This window comes from Besnoitia besnoiti (assembly GCF_002563875.1).
Source record: "Besnoitia besnoiti strain Bb-Ger1 chromosome Unknown contig00007, whole genome shotgun sequence".
Classification (NCBI taxonomy): domain Eukaryota; phylum Apicomplexa; class Conoidasida; order Eucoccidiorida; family Sarcocystidae; genus Besnoitia; species Besnoitia besnoiti.
In genome coordinates, this window is record NW_021703915.1 from 24166 (window position 1) to 37208 (window position 13043).

The 13043-nt window shown below is 57.9% G+C and overlaps 2 protein-coding genes across 2 annotated transcripts; both read left to right on the forward strand.

The window, feature by feature from the left end:
- Window positions 1–1892: 1892 nt before the first annotated feature.
- Window positions 1893–9776, forward strand: BESB_070330 (uncharacterized protein; the record flags this gene model as incomplete). The annotated part of the gene is made up of 7 exons (XM_029365406.1): window positions 1893–4532; window positions 5026–5157; window positions 5528–5653; window positions 6096–6177; window positions 6694–6803; window positions 6977–7125; window positions 7772–9776. The coding sequence occupies 7 exons, from the start codon at window positions 1893–1895 to the stop codon at window positions 9774–9776; spliced, it is 5244 nt and encodes a 1747-aa protein (XP_029217890.1).
- Window positions 9777–12008: 2232 nt separating this feature from the next.
- On the forward strand, window positions 12009–12893 carry BESB_070340 (uncharacterized protein; the record flags this gene model as incomplete). The annotated part of the gene is made up of 1 exon (XM_029365407.1): window positions 12009–12893. The coding sequence occupies one exon, from the start codon at window positions 12009–12011 to the stop codon at window positions 12891–12893; it is 885 nt and encodes a 294-aa protein (XP_029217891.1).
- Between the last annotated feature and the right edge of the window lie 150 nt (window positions 12894–13043).

Here is a 13043-nt window from a genome sequence, read left to right on the forward strand (position 1 = left end):
AGCGATCATGTCCACACTGATAATAGCGGCGCCTGCCTCGTAAATGCATGCGAACAAGGCTGTTTGCGGTGCGCAGCTGTCGCGAGCACACGGTCACAGGCTGCTTTAAAGGCTACAGGAATAAAATTTCCCAAGCTCACTCCGGCAGAGGTCTTCATTCCGTTGGGAGGTAGCGAAACCGGCATCGGGGTCGTCTTATTTCTTGTGTGTGTGTCTCATCCCCCGATGACAACGATCCTAGCGCGGGGGTACCTCTGCGGCGGCGATGCTAGACGGGTACCCTGTGGAATAGACTACAGCGACTTCACAAGCAGTGGGACGCCCCAGCAGGCAGACTGTTTATCGTTTGCTGTTTTTCTCAGTAGCCCAGGCTTCGGCGCCACCTGAGTATGACTCGTGAACACGAGACGACGGCACAGGTGACTCGGGTCACCTCATTCGCGGTCTTTACTTCGCCTGGCAGTGTGCCCAGGAACCTGACGCTTCAGAAGGGAAACACGTGGAGCGAATCACCCCGAACAAATTCAGATGTGCGGTGCAACCCCTCTATTTCATCCGCTGGTAATGTTTTGTTGGGTTACCCCTTCACACAAACCCCCCCCAGATGTGTTTCCTCGACAGCGAATGTCGGGGGGTCACCGGAGTGAGTGGCGGCCTCGTCCAGAGGATCAACTGCCCAAAATGAGGTTGCTGCGAGCGCTGTTCCCTTCTCCACTAGGTTGGCTTCGACGATAAACGAGCGTTTTTACCCGTTTGCGAAAAGCCGGCCACCCACAGGTAAGTCCTACTTGAGGATCCTTTACACTTTTTTACGTGTTTTTAGTGTTTCACTCACACGCGAGACAGCGTTCCCAGGAGGGAACGCGCACGCGCGTCTCGCTTGTTGCTCGTCACGGGTTGGTCTTCGTGTCGTCACAAACGTACCCAACGAGGTATCCTGTTTCGCATTGGAGGTTTTTCCGCTGGCCTGCATTCATTTTCTGCCGTCGAGCGACCGTGATTTGTGCATCCTGCTCGCCTGCTGTTTTTTGTCGCGTTTTCCTGTGCCCGCGGTCGCCGTGCGCTCAGAGCCGCTGCAGCTCGTCCAGCCGAACGCCAACGCTCTCTTTTTTGGCATTCTTTTCTTCACGGTGGCCGTTTGCTTTCGAGTGAGTCCATCTTTGCTGCAAATTGATTCGTGTGCCTCGTTTTCCGTGCCACCTGGAGAAAGGCAGACAGGGTGTGCTGGCTGTGTAGCTGTGGCAACTGCGGGACGGCCGGTCGTATCGCTGTGGACTAAGAAGACCAAGTTTAGGGTTAAGGCTCCAGTTCCATCCGCCGCCTTTTCTACCTGACTTTGATTGAATCATTTCGATTCAGTCCCGTATCTGTTAACCTTGGCATTCCGCTGGGAGCCTAGACCAGTGATGGGGCACTATGGTAGTGGTGACTCCTTCGTCCGGTGAACGCGCAGGTTCCTCCCTCTGTTGTGTGTCGCTACGTGTCCTTCTTCGTGAGCGCTTGGTGTGACTCAAAGGGCCTGTACCGTCCATCCGCGCCAGAGCTGGTGCATCAGTCTCTTTTCTTTCTGTTCCGTAAGCGAACTGGCTCGCACTTTTGTCGCCTCTTCATTGATGGCCCCGTGGAGCAACGGTTTTTGCGTCTGTTGGTTCTCCGCTTCTGAGAGGGGGCTGCGCGTCCCATATCGTTATTTTGAATCGGCACATGCTATGCAGTCCGCTTCCAGAGGAAGCTTTACGCAAGACTGAGTGGCAGAGGTGGTGAGCGATAATGCAGGTGCGGCGCTTGGTGTGCCAGCGGTCGGAAATCTTACGCAAAAAACCTTCGCCCCATGAGCTTTACGAGTCTGCGTATGATTTCCCCTTCAGTCCCACATCCCACACGCTTATGAGATGTTTCCCGCCTTCTGGAGAACACGGCGGCAGCCTGTGCGTCCGCCAGGCCCCGCGCCCGCTTCGTCTGGCAGGCTCCCCTCTGGGCTCAGCTCTACACCGGTGTCAAGCGAATCCCCAGCAGCTGCGTCGGCCGCTCGCGAGCCGTTCTCTGCCCCTCTCGGAGGCGATGCCGCGGCGCCCTCGCCTTGTTCAGTCCCTATAACGGTCCCAGGCAGGGCTCCGGGCGGGGCTCGTCTGCCTGAAGAAGAAGAAGAGATCGTGGGTCATGCCGACGAGAGCCGCGGGGTCTGCTGGCTGAGCTCGGTGGGGAGTGTGCCGTCGGTGAGCGGACTTGATTCGGGGGCGAGTTCTCCGCTGCTGTCCCACGAGCGCTCGGAGCCTGACGCTGATAGCAGCGAGAGTCCGAGCGACCTAGAGGAGGCCTCTGTCGACATGGGGCTTCCTGCTCCCTCACCCGGTCCTGCAACCCCATCGGAAAGGGAGCCACGCGCCAGCGGGCATCTGGCACGCGGCGACAAGCGGAGAGAGAAAGGAGATGCAGGCCGTCGAGTCGGTCGCTGTGAGCCCGAGTTGTGCTTGGCATTGTCACGCGGAGTTGCGGCGGTGGCAGCAGACGCGTCGTCCTCCCACTCAGCCTGTTCTCCCCCCATGGTGCTGAGTCATCCCACCCTGTCCCGTCTTCAGCCTGAGCCCCCTCGGCGCGTGGGGCATTCGGCGCATGCGTGCGAGCGAGCAGCTGAACGCACTCGGGAGGCCGCGCATCTGCCGCCGGTGGCGTCTGCCCCTCCTTCGCTGGGGACGATCCCACCAGGCCCCAGTTCCGAAGGAGGGGAGTTCTGCGTTCTCGAGCGAAACGTTGGAGGCACCGGAAGCGTCGCCTGGGTGGCGAGCGGGGAAGGACTGCGCCTCTCGCCCGCTGCGTTTTCAACCCCGCCACTTCTCGCCTCGCACCACGCTGGGGGTCATCTCGCGGCGGCCACCGCGTCCGCCGCACGTCCTGTTTTCTCCGGAGGAACCGCCGAAGACAGCCGACATTCCGATCTCGACCTTGAAGCGGGCGCGCACGATCGCTGGCTCGCCAGCGACGTGGGTGACTCGGACTATATCGTCGAGCCCCCGCTGACGCATTCACGTCTTGGTTTAAACTCTTTGGGAGAGCTCGAGGAGGTCTCTTTCCCGCTTCCAAAGCGGTATTCGTCAAGCGCCTCGGCGGCACTCGCTGGATCGAATGGGCGCGGTGCATCATCTGTGGGGGGGTGCAGCAGCCATTCAAACGTAGACCCCAGCACCGCACCTCGCGAGGGCACATTGAGAGAGAGAGCTGCTGCGGTATTGACAAGCGCAGACCCACCGGGCAACAGGGAGCCCAAAGATTCCTGGGAGGCTGTCGCTGAGGATCGGGCGGCAGAGCGTCCCTCCGGCAGCGCACGGGGCGACGAAGGCTTTGAACGGATGAGACGCAGCGCTCATCATCTAGAGGAGACAGCAGGTGCGGCGAGTGTTGTAGGTGTCTCCGTCGGTGCCCCGCCTCGGGAGGAAGCAGAGCCTACCAAAACAGTCCTATCGGGCGCAACACTGGAGGTCCCATCGCTCGAATCGAGGCCGATGGCCCAGCCCGAGTCGCATGGGGGCGAGCCTCTGGTGAGAGATGAACAGGGCCCTGCGGAGCATGTGGGTGCCGCCTCGTCTTTCAGTTGTTTCTCCTTTGCAGACTGGGGGCGTGAACAAGGCGAAGTGAGCGTGGGTTTGCGTTTGGTTTCCCCCTCGTTCGTCCCTGCTTCTTCGTCCCCCCGGAGGAGCGACTACCGCGGCCAAACGTGGCAGAGGGGGCCGCTCGAAAGTCCTTTTGAAGGCAGCAGCGAGCGCGCAGAACTCCTTCCGCAGGGGCAAGCGGCTGGCGTCCTCAAGACCACTGTGCTTTTGTGGGGGGGCCAGCAACTGCCGGAGCGAGGTGACGGCGCCTGTGAACGTGCCGCGCAGAGCCCCGTGGGTTCTCTGCAGAGCAGATCTGTCTTTTCGTCACGGACGAGGCCTCCCCTACCTGGCAGCGCCGGCGGGGGGCCCGTCGCGCCCCTAGAAAGGTTGCCAGACACTGCAGTCTGCCTTCGCGAGGCGAACGGAGAGGCTGCGAGTCCGTTGGGGTCTCTTGGTTCGGTGGGGCACCTGCATCGCCCTTTCCTGATGCCCTACGTTTTCCCGCGATATCCCGCCGGCAGCCTCCACGTTCGCGCGTTCCCAGGCCTGGCGAGCGGCGAGAGCCTAGACATTCAGCGACTCACGCCCGGGGGCTTCGGGGCCCACCGCCAGCATCAGCCTTCCAGCGTGCTTCAGATAATCTCTCCGAGGGGCGGCCCCCCTCCTCAACGGTCTTTTGCGGCGCAACGGTCCTCGGACAGAGAGCAGGGCGTGGCTGGTGGGGCAGTGAGACGGTTGGGGGCTGAGGACTCGCAGTTGCCTCGCGGCATGAGCGATTTCTTTTCGCAGTTTGATGAGAACAGAGAACGCGGCGGAGATGCTCAAGGCGGGATCCGCGGCGGGGATCTCCCGGGCCACTCGACGTCTCCAACTTTTTCGAGTGGCTTCCCCCGCTGTGCGGGCTTCACAGGTCCGCCGACGGGATTTTACCCAGGTGAACTGGTGAGTGGACGGTGTCGAGAATGCGGTGAGCCCGAGCGGGGAGACTCCCATACCACCCCAGTTTGAACTGTGAAGGAGGAACGAACTGAGACCCGTCGCACGTGCCCGAAACGGCGACAGCCGATCCACAGGCCAAGACAGATACCAGATTACCCTGAGTATCTTTGTTATATTAATACATGGTGTTGCAAGCTGCATCGGCTGCCTGTGAGGCTGATCGTGCGGTACTTCACGTGAAACAGGAGACCGCATTCCGGCGTCTAGCGGCGGCGGCTTTGCGCGTCACCCTGAGACACCTCCGCTTTGTCCTACCCACAGAATGAGAATGCTGCTGACCCCTTTTCCACACTATTTCAAAGTTCGCCGAGAAGCGGGGCCCGCTGCTTGGGGGAAGGCACGCGTTTCCAAGCTGTGCTTCTCTGCCGCGCCGGCAGGTTTCCCTTCCGTCTTCTCTCTTCAATAGGCTTGTATGTGTGTCGTCCTGCAAGCGCAGGTGGCGCGTAACGTAGGTCTCGACGACTTCTCGAGCGTCAGTACAATTTTGAGCGAACTTCAAGACTGCGAGAGCAACCGAGAAGAGGGAATGGGCCCAAGTCGGACTCTCCGGACGGCCCTTCTCCGACAGGTGATCAGAGGGAGGAGCACACGGGGCAGGGTCGCTGGACAGTGCGAAAGACACGCAAGAGCTGCTGTGGGGGGGGACCCGAGGCGGGCGGTAGCCTCGTCACGGGTTCGTAGGGTCCTACCAGCCTGGCCGCGGTATGCGTTCTTCTCGCATATCGCACAGTGTCGACTTCCCGAATGTCGAGTCGGAGGAAAGCCTTCCACACGCCAGTGCGAATGTGTGCCCATTCGCTATTCTTGCGCTTCTGTACGGGATGCGCAGCAAGCGTCAGCCAGTCACGCACCATCCCGTCTCAGTTGCGGATCGCGTAATACCCCGTGCCGCTTGGAGAGGTACGCTTCGCACGAGACGCTGATGTCGTTTCTTTCAGGTTCAGACCAAGCTGGAAAAGCAGTGCAAGAGACGATTTCTGGGGAAGAAGCATCGGTTCAATATTCTGCTCACTGGCGAGGAGCTCTCTGGAAAAACGACTCTCTTGAATGAAATGTTCGCCACCGTACGTTGATCTTCTTTGCCTCAGACTTCAGCGTCCGTGGCGGGGCGGACTGCCGCTTTTGTGATGAAATATAGACTAAACGCGAAGGAGGACGATGCCAGTTGTCCGGCTGTGTTAGCTTGTCCCGGGTGTATTCAGATGTGGATTCTTCAGTTCTACGTCGCTTACTACTATTCTTGAGGCACTTCACGTGATGGTCATGGATACTGGGAGTCCTCTTCGAATGCGGTGTAGGCAGTGCCGGTCTTGGTCGGAAGACCGTGCGCCGTTTCCTCGCAACGTGACTTTCGTGGCGCTGGGTTGTGCCGTTCCCCTTCTTGTTTCACCTCATGCGGCTCTCGCTGTGCGAAGATGCCGCTTTTGCTCCAGGGGCCTGCAGAAAGTGCGTTCACGGCTAGCGCGAGTGTGGCTCAACATGACCCCCGTCTGTGTTTTCTTGCAGTGGTACCGGGTTTCTTCTCGACCGGTTTGTTGCGGCGAGGAAGTCATCTTCCACCTTGGCGAAGGCCGGCCTCTGCTTGAAGGTAAAGCGTTTTGCCCAACGCGTGTTACTCCGCGGCGCCTATGTGGCGTCTAAGTGAAACGCGCGTCCTTGTGAGAGTGCAGCACCCTTCGGTCTCAGACCAGAGGAGCAATGCTTAGCCATTTTCACGTCGATTACGCAAAGGCCTCTTCGTCGTCGACGCTGTACGAGGCTCGTTTTGAGGAATTCCTACACAAGCGCTGTGCGCAAAGAGGGGGAGTTTCCGCTGTACTCTTACGCACCTTGACATGTGGATAACATAAATACTAACAAACCACAGTTTCGAGTGGGATTACATTTACCACCGCAAAATATGCTAAAACGTCTCATTCAGATACGGTATGATGCGGAGTTACAAGCCAGTTCACGGATACGGAGTTATCCCGGGTTCTGCACGCGTTTCTTCAGCCTTCTCCCCGCCGACCTTGAGTTCTCCCTGTATACAGCCAGCATTCTCAGGCGAACGCTTTATACGTGGTTCTATGTGTGATTCCTTTGCATACTTTCGCGTGTTCAGTGGCGGTGACAGAGGCGTCTCACGAACTCTTAGCCATTCCCTACTGCGAATTGAAGCTCCTTGAGTATTCAGATAGAAAGAAGCAGTTCGGTCAGTGCCCAGATGACAGGGTAAGACGCCAAAGTCAGGACTGCGCTGCGAGTGAATAGAAGGACGGACGCAGTCGTTCCTATTTGCTGTGTCAAAGCTTGTTTCGTGTGCTATCGCACTGATACATCGCGAGACTGCCAAACTCCTGCAAGGCCGTGTGTCTCCGCTTCCTTTCGCCCCCTCCTCCCTTCAGATCCACGTGGCTCTCTGGTTCCTGAAGCCCAGTAAAGGAGTGCTGAGCGCCCAGACACTTTTAATCCTGCGCCGGCTGAAGAAACTCTGTTGCGTCTTTCCAGTGCTCGCTATGAGCGACAGCGTCGATGTCGGATTCCTCGGAAGCTGGTAGGTAGTGGTCACCCTGCATCGGGACTGTTGGCGTATATCTCGCTGAACGAATTGCGCGACGATGGGTGTATCATGCAGTCGAACGCACCTTCGTTACGAGGCGCCTTGGGCATCAGGGGAGGAAAGATGTGGCTGCAGAAGACGCCGCAGAGAAATAGAAAGGGAGATAGGCACCTTTTGCATTCGAAAACCTCTCCGCCTATGAAATTCCGTGTGATGCGGCACATGCCGCGCAGAAATCCGTCCGGCCCTCAGGCTGTGTGCGCGATACATCGTATGCATACACAGCCCTGTAAAGAGCCGCAGACCTGGCAATACATTACTAGGCTGCTAACTCGTAGCTATCTCGTTGTCGCCTTACTACGCAAATGCGGGTGGGGAGGTGGCGTTCTGTGTGTCGTTCCCCTCGGTATCCTCAAACCGACGGCATTTCTAAGACATCTCCCGTCTCTGTTTGCATGTCTCTAGTTTAACGCGTCCCCAGTTGTCGTACTGGTGAGCCATGTCTGTGTCTACTTTCGGATGCACCACGTGTTTAGCCGTCCACGTTTTTCTGCATGCCGCCTCACGGGCAGAGACCACCTATGTCATTATCCGACGACCGATCGTGTGTTTGGCGCAATCCTATGTTTATTTGTCTCAGTCGCGAGCGATTGCACGCCGAACTTGCGGAGGCTGGCATTACGCCTCCGCACGAGTGGCTGTTTGGCGAAACAGCGGCAGCTCCGCCGACAGGAGCCACAGCGGCAGTGGCGCTCACGGCGCCCGCGGATGTTCCCCCGGTGTTCCCAGGAGACCCGGGTCGCCTCGCGTCAGCACCCGAGCAGCTAAATGGAGCTCTGTGTGCATTCCGTCAACCTCCGACAGGATCTGAGCTTGGGACGCCTGTTTTCCAGCTGCCGTGGGGGGCGGGGGCAGTCGCCCCGCCGGCGTTCACGAGCGGGGTGGGCGCGCTGCCGTCGCAGCTGGCAGCCGCTGCGAGTCAGGCTTGCCCGTTTCTTCCGCAGACACAGGAGGCTCCCTCATATCTGACTGAGGACGCTCCGGACCAAGGGCCGCCACGGCAGACTGCAAACGCTTTGGAAGAAGAAGGGCGGTCCTCTGGGGATGGACGACTTTCTCAGATCCAACGATGTCCCAATAAACCTGAGCTTCGCGAGGAGGAGGCTGAGATGCGGCGTGAAAAAGGAAGGGAGTTTGCCGCCTCTAACCGACAGCAGAGTAGTGACGGCGGAAGTGGGGGATCCGATGACTCTCACGACGCAGTTTTTGCACTGCCGTCGCCGCTACCCCCACCGCGCGTGCCCCATGAAGTGGGGGCGAGCTCCTCCAAGGCTGTACGCTTGCACGCCTCTGTCTCGGCGGAGGGCGACGAGCCCGGTGATGGTGCACGCGGCAGCAACTTGGCAGATCTGGGCAGACCGAGGCAAGGCAGCAGCGGATGCACGCGTGTGGAACCCGAGACGCCGGAAAGCGAGCGGCGTGGAACCGTTTTGTCTGGGTCCACGAGGCCTTCGATCCCAGCTCCAGGTGACCCTCTTTCCACCATCACCTTGAAGGCTGACACAGCCAGTAGCCCTGTGCCCGAGCTGGAGGGCAGGTCGTCCTCCGCTTGTCCTCCACTCGATTTTGGGCACGCGCCGCGCGAGCCCGGATTCTGTGTGGGGTTGGCCGCGTCCTCCCTTGAGTTGCTCGGCGCCTCTTCGGGCTGGGTAGCATCTGTGCGCCGCTCGGTTTTGGCTTTTCCGATGCTCTTAGATTCGCGCTCTAGCTTTCTCCAGCAGGATGCGCGGTACTGCTATCCGCGGTTTGAAGGCGTGCCGCCGTCCTCGCCTGCGTTCTTGAGGCTTCTGCTGGTGGAGGGGAGTGCGCTTCTGCTTCTGGATGTAGCGAAAGAGAAGTGTTTTTCACCGTTCTACAAAGTCTTCTGGTCTCGCGACGAGTCGCGGCAGTTACATAAGAGGCGCGCCCTGGCCATGTGGCAGCAGGAACAAGCGCCAGCGCTCCAGCGGCTCGACCAGATGCGAACCCTTCTCGTGGAGATGCACCGACAGGCGACCAGGAAGAACTTCTTGCACAACCAGAGCCTGCGTGGAGACGCCCACGGGGGTTTCCGGCGTGCCAGCGAGGACGCAAGAGACCCACAGGCAGCGAGTGAGGGGGCGACGGCGAGAGGCTCTGGAGAAGGGCCCGAGCCGGTGGAGACAAAGCGAGGCGCGAACGCGGAAGGCGGCAGAAGAGGCTGTCAGACCAGTGGAGGAAATGAAGGGAGAGAGATCGCTGGGGAGACGACACTCAGCGGGAAGGGAAGGAATTTTCCAGAGGAAACCTTGCCGGCTCAACGGATCCGTCAAATCGAAGTGCAGATCAGACGAATTCAACAGCTGATCGAGGCCGTCCAGCGGGAGCAGCGCAAGAAACAAGCCAGAGTCCTGCAGCGGCAGCTGGAGCACCAGCTTGACGAAGAGGCGGGCTTATCCCTGCCTGAGGACGAAACAGCGGCGGGCCGCGAGACACGCAGCGACAGAAGATGCGGCGATGGAGAGCTCGGAGGGGTTGTTCTTCAGGTCACGCAGATGGGTCTTGTTAGTGCGGTCATGGTTGGAGTCGGTGCCCTGATTTTCACTTCTATCAAGAAGGGGGGCTGAGTATGAACACTTTTTTACCGTGATGGTCAAAAACGCCCAGCTTGAGGTCGCGGCTTAAAGGTGGCCTTCACGCATCACTACACCGCGTGCGACGCAGGATCGGGGAGCAGCAATAACCGCAAAATATAGCATCCTGACACTTGTCTTCATCGAGCCCGCGGAAATCTGTTGAGTTGCTCGAGGTAGTCATGTGGCGCTTGCGTCCTCTCGATGTCCTCGGGGGTGCGCATACGCTGGCGCGTGGGACACCTGCTGGCTACGAGTGACACCGACGCACCATTGTGCCAGGGGATTTTCGTTGTCGTGTCTTTGGGGAGTTAGCATGTCGTATTTTCGCTTCCGCAATAGAGAGTGGTCCTCTTTCGACCATAACAGACGTTAGGGGCAGTACGTCCTAGGACAAGCACTTCTCATCTATGAAGTCGTTGGAGACACGCGCCGGCTTCTGCTTGAATGAATGGCACGTCTACCACGATAGACGTAGAGGGCGTGCCCTTCATTCGCGTGAGAGCCTCTCCTGTCTCGTAGCGCCTCCGGCATGCCGAGCCATATCGCTAGCTCACACTCATCTGGCGCGCGTTTCCGTTGTTGCACTGTGTAGCAGTCATTTCTGATCTGATACGACGTTTTCTGCGAGTCTTCGTTTAGCGCCCAGGTCCATCCGTAGATGCGGCCATGATACAGGGGATCTCAGGCACCTACCAAGGATCTATGGAAAGTCTGATTTCAGAACCACGTTCTGCAAGTTTGCATCCTCAATTAGCTTCATATAAATTTGTTTATATATATATATATATATATATATATGCATTCCTCTTGCACCTTGACAGTATGAGTATTGCTACTTGCCTCCACACGGAGAATGCTGAAGTGAAACAGCGTTTTCTCGCTACAACGACAGTATCACCTTCCCGCCCGGCTCCAGATGCTATATCGTCCACCTGCGTGCTTGCTGTTGGTCTTTGGCGCGGTGCAAGAACTGGGGGCTTGTTGGACTGACTCCTCTTCATAGGTTTCCTGGACGCGAGTTGCCGAGTATAACGTGCACTTCTGATTATACGACGTGGTTCCCATGGACCGGAGCGAGCCACCGGCAACGTCTTCCCTCACTATGTGAGTCACTTGCCGCGTTTACTCATTCGCGTTTGGGTTCGGGGCACAGATGATACTAGCTGACAGCGGCTCCCAGATGCGGGGCAAGACTAAAACACTGGCTTCTCAGCTTCTTGTGACACAGCAGTGCTCGCAGGCCGCTGTCCGCCATGCGCAAGCTGCTGTCTACAGCATAGGCGCCGAAGTCGTGACATCACGCCTTGCGCTCTGCGTCGTTGCCGGTCGCAGAGGCTCTGGAACCACGCTGTCCACCTCCAGAGGAACGATTAAGCTGCAGCTTGAATATTCTCATGCAATGTGTAGAAAGTGCTACGACCTGAATCGAACTGGCGCCCGAAAAGTCTCTGAACACCCTCAACCCGTACGTGTTGCATGGTGCATGCCGAAACACAGTGGACGCGACCCTTCTGTGAGTGATTCTCAGTGTAGAGTCGATCCGAGCCGCCCGTCGCAAATAACTATTCGCATAGGACTAGCCTTACCATCGCGTGCCTTGCTCTGTTTCTGTAACCCGCACAACAGGCGCCGACACCTGGGCGCATCGCCGATCAGCAAGAAGCGCGCAAGGGGGGCTTTTTCATTCGGTTTACAGGGGGGGATAGTAGGCACCGGTGGCCCCCCGAGGGGTTCCGCGATAGTGTTCTGTCAGAACTCTGGACATCAATGAGCATTGTGGGTAGTTCGCATCACTGTAGTGCTATGGATGTTTAGGGGACACCGACCTGAAGTTTAAGTGTGATATCCTCGTTGTTCCGTCTGAGCAACCAGTAGACAGATGCGCGAGAGAGAAAAGTCATCGGTCGTCGATGATACGGGTGCAGCGACGCGACTTCCGGTTGCACCTCGGTGGCGCCAGGGGATCAGCAGCGACACTGCCTGCCAACTGCGCTCTGGACGGTCCGCAAGCACTTTTGAGAAACTTCTCGGGTATCTGTGCTTTTCTATTCGTCTATTCATTTTCGTTGGGGGTGCCGCCTGGAAGACAGGCAATTGTTCTGTTACGACTAGCCACGCAAGGGAGGTCTTTTCTTTGAGGACAGCTGGGGTTGTTGAGAGGCATCAAGCAATAGTTGCACGGTATAACCTCCATGCTCCTCGTTTTTCGGCCTTTCGTTCAAAATGGTGCGCGGACTGCGCAGAACGAGGTTATGCCTCGTATATTGCCTTGTCGCGTGCTTGATGAGGAATGGCCCACATGGTGGCTCTTGTGATCTCTTCAGTGGCGGGGCCTCGCTACGAGGACGCGGGCTCATGGCTTCTCTGCTATGGAGGCTTCGCAATTCCTCTTTCACAGAACGCGCTGTTGCGAAGTATAGCGTCCTTACGTCAGATGACGTGCCCGCTCAAGATCATCTTTTACAAAAAATCAACATGCTTGGGGCCGGAGTGCAGTTCTTTTGCCAGTATGTGGCGTCCCTTGATAATGCCCATCGGGCGTTCGTGTGGGGTGTGACTGAGAGCACTGACGCAGCTCAAGAGTTTATTAATAAGTACTTCAGAGCGAGAGACCTTGTTGGAAAAGGCGTAGTTGCTGGTGATACCTTCCTTCACATCAAGTATGTGCTAGACGGTTATGTGTCCTTGCCTGTTTTGGAGGGTTTCTCCCGGTTCATAGCAGATCAATTTGACAATTTTAAAATCGGATTCACCGTCTTCGCAAGCGACGTGTCCGAGGCGCTACTACGACATGACACAGGATCCCTAGTCAAAATTTTCAGAGAGGGACTTCCACTCATGACACTATGTCTGAAAACGCTCCTCGCCTTGTCAAACCGGACCACTGACCGGCAAGTGCGCGAGGCAAAAGTAACTGTCATCAGGGGGATTGATAAGCTGTTCAGTCTCGATAGCACACTTCTTGCACTTTCACCCAATGCTCCGCCAGGGCTTCTAGAAGCCCGTCGCGGTCTCGTGCGGCGGACGTTCCAATTTGCGAAGGACATGAGGAACAAGGGGCCATCGGAACGCCGTGACTCATCAGGTTTCGTAAATGACAGCCCTTAGCAGCCTCAGTGTGGGCAGCGTCACAATGTGATGCGGCCGCAGGTGGTGACCGAGCGGCGCCGAATACAGCTGTTCCAGGCGTTACCCGGGTGTGGGTAGGCCGCGTCGTCAAATATCGTTTTTTCGGAGGGAGTGGCCGCTGGAGGGAAC